The sequence below is a fragment of the Chiloscyllium plagiosum genome, unplaced genomic scaffold (genome assembly GCF_037043375.1).
Source record: "Chiloscyllium plagiosum isolate Xiang-an unplaced genomic scaffold, Cpla_swu_hap1 HiC_scaffold_10, whole genome shotgun sequence".
Taxonomy (NCBI): domain Eukaryota; kingdom Metazoa; phylum Chordata; class Chondrichthyes; order Orectolobiformes; family Hemiscylliidae; genus Chiloscyllium; species Chiloscyllium plagiosum.
In genome coordinates, this window is record NW_028270148.1 from 86,854,534 (window position 1) to 86,867,669 (window position 13,136).

At 41.2% G+C, this 13,136-nt stretch overlaps 1 protein-coding gene across 4 annotated transcripts in view; it reads right to left on the reverse strand.

The window, feature by feature from the left end:
- Positions 1 to 13,136, reverse strand: part of agpat4 (1-acylglycerol-3-phosphate O-acyltransferase 4 (lysophosphatidic acid acyltransferase, delta)) — a 190,784-nt gene that overhangs the window by 56,510 nt on the left and 121,138 nt on the right. For all 4 annotated transcript variants that reach the window (XR_015758489.1, XM_087991525.1, XM_043696316.2 and 1 more), the window contains exon 4: positions 4,329 to 4,490. Coding sequence is in view for 3 of the 4 variants with exons in the window: in XM_087991525.1 (XP_087847651.1) it covers positions 4,329 to 4,490 (162 nt within the window). In the remaining variant the exon portion in view is untranslated. The remainder of the gene's footprint in view (positions 1 to 4,328; positions 4,491 to 13,136) is intronic.

Below are 13,136 nucleotides of genomic sequence, written 5' to 3' on the forward strand. Positions count from 1 at the left end.
ATGAGGCTTGTGAGTCAAGGGGGTGGAGAGATAATTGAGAAGGGTGGGGATGGAGATGGGTGTGGCGGGGGAGGTAACTGAGAGAGAGTGTGATAGGTAAATGTACCACCCTCATGACCTGTCCATCTTCTTCCCACCTATCCGCTCCACCATCCTCTCTGGCCTATCACCATTTCCCCCACCTACTCATCGCAGTCTCAGCTACCTTCCCACCAGCTCCACCCCCCTCTCATTTATCTCTCCGCCCCCTCAGCTCAAGCCTCATTCCTGAAGGGTTCTTGCCAGAAACGTCAATTCTCCTGCTCCTCGGATGCTGCCCGACCTGCTATGCTTTTCCAGCATCCCACTCTCGACCTGGGTCTATGTGCCAAGTGAAATTTGACCATCAGCAACTCACTGACTGGTTTGTGCAATTGAAACCAGTAGTGGAAAACAAAGGTCACCAGATCGACTGTAACTCTGATCAGTTCCTGGGTAGCTGAACAGTTGTGGGTGTGAACAATAGAGTAAGAATCCTGGAGGAGTGGTGGTGTCTCTCTCATTCCAGTAAAAGACACAAAGCTAAAAGTAAATTGCTGTTAACTACTGTTTTTGACCAAGTTAAGAACCACTCATTCTATGCCTCCTATGAAGGGATGAAAGAATCCAAGTGGAAAAGCTCAAAGAATTTGGACAGGTTAGGAGAGTGAGCAAAGAAGTGGCAGACGGACTACAACGTGAGAAAGTGTGAGGTCATGCACTTTGGTAGGAAGAGGAGGCATGGACTATTTTCTAAATGGGGTGAAAATTCAGAAGTCTGAAGTGCAAAAAGCCTTGGGAGTTCTCATCCAGTATTGTCCCAAGGTAAACTTGCAGGTTGAGTCCATAGTTAGGAAGGCAAATGCAATGATGGCACTTATTTTGAGAGAACTTAAATATAAAAGCAGGATGTACTTCTGAAGCTCTAGAAGGCTCTGGTCAGACCATATTTTGAGTATTGTGCACAGTTGTAGGCCCCATATCTCAGGAAAGATGTACTAGTCCTGGAGTGTGTTCAGAGGAGTTTCAAAATGGCCCCAGGAATGAAAAGCTTAACATACGAGGAACATTTAAGGTTTATACTCGATGGAGTTGGAGGGGGGGGATCTAATTGAAACATACAGAATACTGGATGGCCTGGGCAGAGTAGATTTAGAGAAGGGCTTTCCATTGGTAGGAGACACTAGGATCAGAGGGCGGTTTTAGAGTAGAGTAAAGGGAAGTTTTTTTTTAAAAAAAAAGAGATAAGGAGAAACTTCTTCAGCCAGAGTGGCGAATACTTGGAATACATTGCCACAGAAGGCTGCAGAGGCCATGTCGGAGTACATGCAAGACTGAGATAATATCAAGGGAATCAAGCGTTACGGGGAGAAAGCAGGAGATTGGGGTTGAGAAGCTTATCAGCCATAATTAATGGTGGAGCAGACTCAATGGGCTGAATGGTCTAATTTCTGCTCTTATGTCTATGTTCTGTGTGCATGTGTAGAGGGTTTTTAGACGGCAGTTAGAGAGTTTTAACAAGTAATAGTTCTGTCAAACTTTTAGTTTAAAAAAAAATCAATTAGTAGTAGTTCACATCAAGTAGAAAAACCTAGAACATGGTTTCTATTAACCAGAATCTCAGACATGTAAATTGGGGTTTTTTTACATACGTTGACAAAACGTTGAACTTTTGTGACAACTCCAGGATTGGCAGGATATGATTTCCAGCATGCACCCTCCTGAGGCACAGCAAAATTAGGAATTAATGCAAGTCTGAGAACAGATAGGCAAGGAATAGTGCAAGTTAAATTGAAAGGAATAAAAAAGTAAACAACAAGCTAGCAACAGATAAAAGAAATTAAGACAGATCATCAGAAAGTTCCTAACAAAAAAATAATTAATAGAACACATACTACTAGAGATAGTGAAAATCATGGAGTAACTTTAGAAAATTAAAGTCTGTGATGGACAAATCAGAGAAAGTGACTTAATTAAAGGAGAGGTGTTGGATTGGCAGAGGAAATGGGGCTGGGAGGGTCACAGAAACAAAAACCATGATACACACAACTTTTAAAATCAAGATATTTCACATGGTAAGAGAACTTAAGGAAAATTTTTGTGCAGTACTGGAATGCAGGGTCACATGAAATAGAATTCAGAATAGTAACCAAAACAAAGAGAGATAACAGGTCCAATTCTCAGCGCATATTGGATAACTGAGCAACTACTTTGCAGCCAGTTCAAAAGAGCAATGCAAGAACAAATTGGGTGATCTATTCCACGAGAGAATAATAAAAAGTTAGTACATAATCACAATAAGGAATACTTCAACTGCTACCTAAAGCAGTTTCATTAGTAATTCTTGTCTGTTATGATAATTGAAATTCAGGGGAATAATTAACTAAGTGCTTTCAGCAGGACACTAAATAACCATCTTTAGCAAGGAAACACTACTTTGGTTATTATTTTTCAAACATAAGAACAGTCAAAAATTCAGAGACAAAGCGCTGGGACAGAATAACATTTATCATGAAATGAAGAGGATCTTGCCCAAAATGACAGGGTTAAAAGGGAGAGAAAATAATTGAACAGCAGATGAACAGTAGAGAAATCTTCAAAGAAGATGCAGTAAAGTACAAGACAGATTCTAACAAGAGAGGGGTAAAACAGAAGTAATGAGGGTCCATTGTCAAATTTTAGTTTTAATAATAAATGAGGCATCCTTGAAAAATGTTAGCTCTTAATATTAAAACAAATAACAAAGGAATATGGAAAGCTAAAAGTATAAGGGGGATTTAAAGAATGAAAGAATAAAAACCTAGAGAAAAATATAGGAAATAGTAATGACTTAATGTACAAAAACATTGAAAATATAATTGAAAGGTCAGGCTGGTCAAAAATGAAGGAACACCCAAATTCACAAAGCACCTATAACGGAGAATGAACATAACTGAATTTCTATCTGGTGTCCTGTGAATTTAAATACTTTGATCACAAAAAGTGGGAAAAAAACCCTACTTAGTTAGCACGCAAGGATAGGATCCATTATCAACAGAATATCAAGAGATCAGCTTCAAAATTAACAATGTATAAATAATCTCAAATGCAACTGCAGTGCTCTCTACTGTATCCCAGGTCAGTACTGCAAGTGGTGACAAATGGAGAGGCATGCCCGTTCCTCCAAATCGATGTTTGTACCTGGAACCACAGCATTGTTTTTGCAAAAGATCCTTTAGGTGTGAGATATATCCAGCTGCTGGAGTATTGTGGGGCCAATTTGATTGATAAAGTCTGCAGAGTCAGCTAATCTTCTAGGAATAACAATCAAGGGGTGTACTAAAGGGAAGTTAAGACAGGTGGAGGAATCACTGAGTCAACAGTGAAGTGGAGTTCTAATAGGCCCTTTTAGGTCCCTCCCATTCTGTTGAGAGAGAGAGAGAGAGAGGAGATTCCAACTTCTGGAGCTCCAACTTTTAAATCCTCTTTCTCTCCCAAAAGTGAAAATGTTGGTGATGGACTAGATTGGACATTCAGAAGAGTCCTGGTGTCATGTGACCTCTGACTTTCTCCCAAGAATGGCAACCCCTTACTGCAACATAATTACACAAATCCTAGTCATCTGTCCCTGCTTTACTGAAGATATCCTGCTTCGTTGATGCTGGCTGGCTATTTAATTGCAAAGAGGTATCATATCCAGACTTGGATTTTTGCCTCCCCAAGCCAGAAACCAAAATGTAGGTCCACAAATATCTAGTGAAACACCAGCAGAACTGAACATAAATGCATCAAGATGCCAAGTTTCAAGATCAAATACTGAATAAATTAGTCAATTTTTCACATTCAATGTTTATTACTATTATACTTACAGTAAACATAGCAATTAAAAAGTTAGGAAGATAATATTTGCACAACCATCACATACTAGTAGAAACCAGGAGAAAGCTTAATACATTTTACTTCATGGTAGAGTTTTCTACAATAGAGAACAGTTCAACTTTGCAGAAGTAATTTAAAAGAAAAAAAAGTTAGGAAAAAGGAATTCTGATACAACTTCTAGGAAACAGTAAGGACCGCAGATGCTGTAAGTCAGAATAAATAGATGTGAAGCTAGAAGAGCACAGGTCAGACAGCAACCGAAATAGGAAAGTAACGTTTCAGGCCAAAACCCTTTATCAGGGCTTTCCTGCTCCTCTGATATTTTCTGACCTACTGTGCTCTTCCAGCTTCACATTTGTTGACTCTGATAGAACTTCAGCTGACAATATGATTTTAGTGCTTTGTCATTATTACAGAAATTATGAAATTTCTATATAAAACACTATACCCACCCAAAAGATTTCAGGATAATCCCGGAGGTTAAGCAAGCTCTGGACTACATTTTTGCGATCTTCTGTCCACTGTCGCTTACAAAATACTATCTCCAGAAAATACCACATCCAGCCTATCAGAGGAACATAAGCCAGCTCCTTTTTTGCTAGTACTTTCGAACTCTACAAAAAAAAGTTAATGGTTATATTAACACCAGTATTACATGGTTCATAATTAAAAAAAAATACAAGAAAGTAGTTAAAGCATGCTCGTGGCCTCTAGGTCAGTGGATTTGAAGAGATACAAGCCAGTAACATTTTAAATGGGGTAAGTAACAGCAGCAAAAAGTTTCCATTGATGTCTCATTGAATTCAATATTAACTTGTTTGCTCACTCCAGAGAGGCTACCAGAGTAAAGTTTCACCAACACTATTTCAAATCTCCAGCATCATAGCTTGGGAAGTAAGTATTAAATCACTTCTAACTTAGTATGACAGGACAGGACGGGACTGATGGAATGATTACAGGAACGAATGGAGGAAAAAAAATGTATCACAGGTTCAAATCCCACCATTGCAGCTGGTGGAATTCAAATTAATGAATGAATCTGGAAAGTAAAACTGCAGTATAAATGTGCTTGGAGACTGCCATTAACTGTCACAAACACCCCTCTGGTTCAAATGCTGCCGAGAAGGAAATATGCCATCTTTATCTGGCCTACATGTGAATCCAAATCCACAGCAATGCTATTTACTGTCAACAGCGCTCTGTAGAGGCCTAGCAAACCTTTCAGTTCGAGGACTATTAGGAATGGACAACAATCCCAAAGCTCATATTCCATGAAAGAGCAAAACAAAAACAAAAAAAAACTGGATTGACAAAGATATTACTGCTGGGGCCTCAACAAGTGACTTTGACCAAAGTGCAGCCAAATTTGCCAAAGAAAATTCAAAGACTAGCAAGCTATGATGAAAATACAAAGAATCTAAAATATGAAGTAATAATAAGCAAGCTCTATAGATGGATTATTCAAGTGGTTGAAAGACTGACAGTTGGAGCATAGCGTGGGATGGCTTTCCCTTTTGGGAGGAAGAACTGAAAAGCGAATCAATTAAATAGGGAGAGACTACAGAATGGCAAAAACAATGATCAGTGTGCCCTTGTACGTGAATCTCAAAAGTTGGCATGCAGGTACAGGAAGTAATTAGGAAGGCAAACAAAACATTAGTTTGTTTTGCAAGGAGTACAGAGTATAAACATAGGAAAGCTTTACTAAAATTGTACAGAGTGTTAATGAGACCATTAAAGAAGCATTTGCTTGCATCGGAAGTAGCTCAGAGAAGGTTCACAAGAATAAATTCCTAGAGTGAGGGGTTTCTCATGGAGGGAAGATAAGGAGTACACAGTTTCAAAATAAAAGGGACTCACATTTAAGCCAGACTAGGAAACATTTCTTCTCTCAGAAGACCATTAGTACTGAAATTCATTATCCCACAAATAGTTGAGGCTGTGTCATTGAATATATTCAATGCAGAGTTAAAAGATTAACTTTGATTGACAATGGCTATGGGGCAGATTAGAAAAAGCAAAGATCAGCCATGAGAGTCCAGATGGACTAATCTTAGTTATGCTCTGATGTTCATTACTTATAGTTTTGAAAAGTTAGAAAGAAGATTTCACTTTAGTGAAATCAACTTTTCACATAGATTAAGCTTCTAACTTTAATAGCACTTAGTCTCTGGGGTTCCAAATTTGATTCTCACTCCTGAACTGCCAATTGGTTCAGTGAAAAATCAAAACAAGGCAAGAAAACTAATATAATCTAGTCAGGAATCTTTATCTAAGTAGAATAGCACCCCCTTTTTTAACCAGAATGCCTAGTGACCTAATGGACAGGTTCTGGTGTTGTCAGTTGCCCCTTCACACTAGTTATTTAAAGATGTACTGTAAGAGGTGGTCACAATTTAACAGTCAGAAAGCATTCTAATTTCTTGCTGTCATTCTCATCTGACAGCCACAAAAGCTTGATGTTGTTCAGTGAGCATATTCTTTGGTTTCTGACCAACACAAAAATCCTACTGTTTCCAATTGTTATTGGAAAACATAACAATGGAATCACATTTCATTGCACCTTTGCTTCCATGGAGCCAGTGCAGCCAAATGACACAGGGAAGTGGCAGTGCTTCACAATAAATTAATTCCAAAGTAAATTAGACTCCCGATTTGAGATTGAATTTAACAGGCCCCAGTCACACAAAAACAGATATTGAGGGGAAAAAAGGCAATTCTAGATCCCCACTCTAGAGGGCAGTACTGTCCTTCAGGAAGATATGGTTCACTATTTCCCAGTTGCTGAAAATTTTTAGTTTTTGGGTAATCATCATAGGTATGGTAGCAGAATGGTTAAATTACTGGATTAAATGATTCAGAGAGTAGTTTAAAATCCCATCACAACTGGAAAATTCAAATTCAATTAGGTAATTAAACCTGAAATTACTATCAATATAAAAACAAAACCATCTTAATCCCTTTTAAAAAAAAGGGGAAAAAAAACTAAAGTCTGCTATCCTTGCATTTGAAAAATATCTAAGCACTTGCCTCATATCAAAATGCTACAAAAGGGCCACTTATCTTGAGAATTAATCCACAAACTATACAAGCATCTGCCAGTAGTCAAACCTTTTAGCCAACAACCCAGACTCTTCAAAATCACTACCTTAGTTGCATGCTCTGACTGGTTAGATAGATCAATTGCCCATGGTAACACTAACGTGCAATGGAGAGGTAGTGAATCTTGGACTGAGTATTCTACGCAAACCACCTAACTTCTAACAAGGCTTTTCAATAATCAGGAAGGCATAAGTCAAGAGTGGAGCGTGGGGTGCTGGAAAAGCACAGAGCAGCAGGGGTAAAAAAAAACAACCAACATTTCAAACAGAAGCCCTTCACCAATTCCTAATGAGGGGCTGATGTCAAAAACATTGATGCTCCTGCTCCTCAGATGCTGTGCTTTGCCAGTACCACACTCTTGACTCTGATCTCCAGCTGCAGTCCCTACTTTCTCCCATAAGTCAAGAGTGTGGAGGAATATTCTCCACTTGCCTGGATGTGAAAAGCTTCCAGAACACTCCAGAAGCTTGACACCATCCAGGACATTGTGGATATTAAGGTTGTGCCAAACACCTCCGTTGTTGCATAATGGCTGCAGTTTGTCATCTGCTAGGCAGATGCAGCAACTCCTCCAGCTGTTCCAAACCTATGGACTACCTAAAAACAACAAAGTGATACACAAACACCATTGCCAAGAAACATACCATCCTTGCTCAAATATATGGAGTTCAAATCTTTAAATACTCTACTTAAATGACTCTGTGGGTACATAGACCAACTGACTGTAGCTGATCAAAAGGCAGCTTACAACTACTTCAAGGGCAATTGGTGTGGGTAATAAAAATCAAACAATCAAATCAATATCTCCATTCTGGTTATTCATTCATTTTTCACAACTACTGTTCACGGTTTTTGTTTTCGGTTTGCCATTTTTCCTTAAATTGAACATTGTTAAAAAATGGGAAATGGCCACTCATTTCCGCTCATGAAATCATGTAGGATGTGGTAGGTTAGATGCAGGAAGACATGTAACACGGGGGCCTCCAAAATAAAAATATTTGTCAACTCCTGGTACATATTAAAAAATGGGCTTGGAATTAGATTCAGGTGTTAATTTATTTTTAAAAAATGTTAATGTCACCATCTCAAGAATTAAATTCTCGCAACTAGATCTTGGAGAAGTGGTATGAATGGTAACGTCAAAGAACTAGGAATCCAGCACTCCAATCCAATATTGTGAGGACACAAAGTTCAAATCAGATTATGTCAAATAGTGGAAGTTAAAGTTCAGTTCAAAATCTGGAAAAAAAAGCTTGCTCAAGGCAACCACGTAACCACTGTCATTTGTCAGGAAATCCCTGTTAGGGTCATTTAGGAAACAAAATTCTGCCATAATTTACTTGGTCTGGCCTTCAGTGACCATAAGACATTGGAGTAAGCCATTCGGCCCATGAAGTCTGCTGTGTCATTGTGGCTCAACTTCACTTTCCCCAAAACCTGCTGTTCTCTTACTGATTAAGAATTTGCTCATCTCAGCCTTGAATATACTTGGAAGCACACTAGCTTTCGGAGCGACGCTCCTTCATCAGGTGATTGTGATTCATCAGGTGATTGTGATTCATCACCTGATGAAGGAACGTCGCTCCGAAAGCTAGTGTGCTTCCAATTAAACCTGTTGGACTATAACCTGGTGTTGTGATTTTTAACGTTGTACAACCCAGTCCAACACCGGCATCTCCGAATCTTGAATATACTTAAACTGACAAAGCCTTGTCAGATCGCTGCTGTAAAGAATTCCACAGATTCACTACCCTCAGAAATCCCTCATGTATCAAGTCCAAGGCCCGCTGTTGTGGAAATTATGCCTGCTGGTCCTACAATGTCCCACAAAGTGAAACAATCGCTTCACATTTGCACAATCAAGTCCCCAAAGAGTCTTGTAGTGTTTCAATAAGATCATCTTTCATTCTTCGAAATTTCAATGAGTAGAGGCCCAAGCAACAAACCAAAACTGCCTGTCTGTACATGGTAGAGGTAAAGATAAATTTGCCTGGTCTTCAACGACCATACGGCCACTCTCACGGACAGACACACACACACATACAGGGTTTAATCCAAGGGTTACTACACCTCAGACAAGGGGAAAAGGTTGAGAAGGAGAATCCTTCATGAAATCTCCACCATGAGGAATTGAAACCACACTGTTAGCGTCACTCTGCATTGCAAACCAGCCTCAAAAGAAACATTCCCCAAGTCTAGCAAAGATTCACGTGCATTTTCTCTAACCTGACTTATTGCATCTGTTACTCCCAATGTAGTCTCCTCCAGATCAGTGAGACAGAGCACAAACTCACAGTACAGTTCAGGGAACATTTATGATTCATACGCTCCAACCAATCCCTTTCCAGTTGCCATCCATTTCAACTCCCCCTCCTATTTCCCCCAACATCATGTCCATCCTGAGCTCCTCCACTATCAACTCAAGGCCACATGCAAACCGGAGGAAGAACACTGACCTTCCGTCTCAGGAGCTTAGAGTCATACAGCCTTAACTCGGAATTCATCACCTTCCAAATCACCCCACCCCATCCTAGGCCCAGCCCACCCTCACCACCTCTTACCCTTAATCTGACTCTACTGATCCATCTTTCTTCCCAACTATCTACTCCACCCTTCACACTAACCAATCACAGCCACCTCCTACCTGCATCCATCTATCAAAATCCCACCTACCATTCCCCCAGCCCCACCCTCTCATTTCACAGCCCTCTTCCCCTCCCCCAAAAAAGGTTTCAACCTGAAATATTGACTCTCCTTCTCCTGATGCTGCTAGACTTGCTGTGCTTCTTCCAGCTCTACTCTTTATCCAACCAGTCAACTGCACTAACTGACCCTCCGCTCCATACGTAGTATCAACCTCGTGAACTTCTCTGGACGGCCTCCAATGCCAGTATCAATTTCCTCAAATGAGGGGCCCATAACTCAAGGAGCAGAAGGATGGGCCATGAAATGACCTTGGCAAGTGGGGCTAGAGAATCTCAAAGCATTCTATACATATATTAAAAACAATGGACAACTAGGGAGAGGGTAGAACCAATCAAAGATAAAGGAGGGAACTTGTGTTTAGAGACAGAGGATGTGAGCAAGGTCCGAAAATGAGTACTTTGCACTGGTATTCACAAAGGTGAAGGACATGGAGATTAGTGTGGAGCATGCTAATATGCTTGGGAATTCTGAGATCAAGAAAAAGTGGTGTTGGGTCTTGAACAGCATTAAGATGATCAAGTCCCCAGGGTCTGGTGGTGTCTACCCCAGGTTATTGAAAGAGACAAGAGAAGAGATTGCTGAGGCCTTGACCAAAGATCTTTGTATCTATGCTAGCCACTGGGGAGGGGTAGTGGACAGTTGCCGAGTAGTTAATGTTGCTCCTCTGTTCAAGAGGGAAAATATGGATAATCCAGGAAACTAAAGACTGGTCTTTACATTGGTGGTTTAGAGAGAATTCTTAAGACCAGCATTTACTCACATTTGGAAAAGCCTGGACAGACAGCATGGCTTTGTGCAGGGCAGGTCATGTTTTACTAACTTGATTGAATTTTGAGGTGGTGACAAAAGGTGATCAATGAGGATAAAGCAGTGAAGGTTGTCCACGTGAATTTTAGTAAGGCTTTTGACAAGGTCTATGATGATAGGCTCATCCAGAAGATTAAGATGAATGGGATCCACAGTGACTTGGCCGCTTGCATTCAGAATTGACTTGCCCATAGAAGGCAAAAGGTAGTGGTGGAAGGTGTCTTTCTGGCTGGAGATTTGGAACTAGTGGTGTCCCACAGGGATGCGCACTGGGACCGCTGCGGTTTGCGATATATAAACAACTTGGATAGATGTATGGATTAGTAAATTTGCAGGTGACATGCAGATGATTGGAGGAATTGTTGATAGTGTAGAAGATTATCAAAGAGTGCACCAGGATGCATCAGTTGCAGATATGGGCAGAGAAATGGCAGATGGTGTTTAATCTGGGTAAGTGTGAGGTGCTGCATTTAGGAGATAAAATGTTCAGGAAAAGTATACACTTAATGGCAGGGCCCTGAACATTGATGCATAAAGGGATCTTGGGGTTCAAGTCTGTAGCTCCCTGGAAGTGGCCAAACATAGATAGGGTTGGAAAGGCAGTATATGGCATGCTTGCCTTTATTCGCCATGGAATTAAGTACAAGAGTCAATATGTCATGTTGCAGCTTTATAAGACTTTGGTTAGGCCACACTTAGAGTGGAGCGTTCAATTCTGGTCGCCACATTACAGGAAGGATGGGGAGGTTTTGGAGAGGGTGCAAAAGTGGTTTACCAGGATGCTGTCTGGATTAGAGGGGATGAGCTACAGGAAGAGGCTGGAAAATCTCAGCCTGTTTTGTCTGGAGCAGCAGAGGCCGAGGGGAGATTTGATACAAGTCTATAAAATTATGAGATGCATAGATTGGAAAAAAGATTCTGATGGTCAACAGAGTTGACAGGTCTGATACTGGGGGCACACATTGAAGACGAGGGGAAAAGTTCAACTGAGATATGAGGAATAAGTCTTTTCTTTAAAAAAATAAACAGTGATAGGAGTGCTGCCAGGGTGGTGATGGAGGCAGATAGAACAGGCATTTGGGGGCTTTAGATAAGCACATGAATATGCAAGTAATGGAGGGATATGGATCAAGGGCTGGCAGAAGGGATTAGTTTAATTTGGTGTCATGTCTGGCACAACAGTGAGCAGTTCTATGCTGTATTGTTCTATGTTCCATGTTCAACTGTTCATATTAATCCACACTGTGGCCTTGTCCAGTTTTAGCAAGACTTCCTCACTTTTGTAAACCCTTTGAAATAGAAGGCCAACATTCTATTTCCTTCCCTATTGTCCACAGAACGTGGATGCTGGTTTCAAGACATTCATAGACAAAAACTCCCAAAATCCCTCTGTTTCGTAGCTTTCAGCGTCTTTCTGCTATTTAAATTAATATTCAGCTCCTCTATTCTTCCTGCCAAAGTGCATCACCTCACAGTTCCCAACATTATATTCCATCTGCCAAATTTTTGCCCATTCCCTTAAGTGGTCTATAGCCTTCTGCAGATACTGTCATAGCCTTACAGCACAAACAAACCCTTCAGTCCACTTTGTCCATGCCAACCAAGTTTCCCAATCTAAACTAGTCCCACTTAGAGTCAGAGTCCTACACATGGAGACAGGCCCTTCGGCCCAAACTGTGACTACAGTGTTTTTAAGGTTGTTGGTCTCCGACCGGTGCTTGCGTAGTCACCTTTGTGATCGTTTGTACGTATTTTATCGATTACAAAGTAAGATTAGATTCGATTATTTACAGTGGGGAAACAGGCTCTTCGGCCCAACAAGTCCACACCAACCCGAAGCACAACCCACCCAGACCCATTCCCCTACATTTAACCTTGCACCTAACACTATGGGCAATTTAGCATGGCCAATTCACCTGACCTGCACATTTTTGGACTGTGGGAGGAAACCGGAGCACCCGGAGGAAACCCACGCAGACACGGGGAGAATGTGCAAACTCCACACAGTCAGTCGCCTGAGGCGGGAATTGAATCCGGGTCTCTGGCACTGTGAGGCAGCAGTGCTAACCACTGTGCCACCGTGCCGCCCAGGTCGAACCTCCTAGTGGTTCCCCCCCGGTAACGGCCTGTAAGAGGAAGCTTTTGACAGGGAGGCAATTTTAAATTGTCTAGGGGTTGTTTTAGTCTGGTTTTATCAGTGGTTTTACCATCGATTTTATCCTTGGTTTTACCGGTACTCTACGCCACTGGCAGTTTTATTGTTTCTCCCTGTCTTTTGAGCAGTACTCTGACCAGGCCGGCGAATACGACCTCAGAAAAGATACGAGACAGCTGGTGACCATTCGGTCTATATTAGAAACAAAATTTGGCAGCGGCGATTATGGCCAATACCAAAAATTCCAGTTGGGTGGGAGACCGGGTAAATAACCACCCCGCATGGTTGCTATTGGCAGCATCATGCGCAAAATGTGTAGACCAAAAATGGACTGGACAATCCGTCTCGATGCAGACAGAAGAGACTAAGGATTATTCCGGCAAGGCTGTCCTCGGGCAGGCACGAGGAAGCCATTAATATCGTCCAGAATGATCAGGACGCAAGTCGAAGAGAATGACTAGTAGAGAAGGCCCCACTGCAGTCGAGTTCA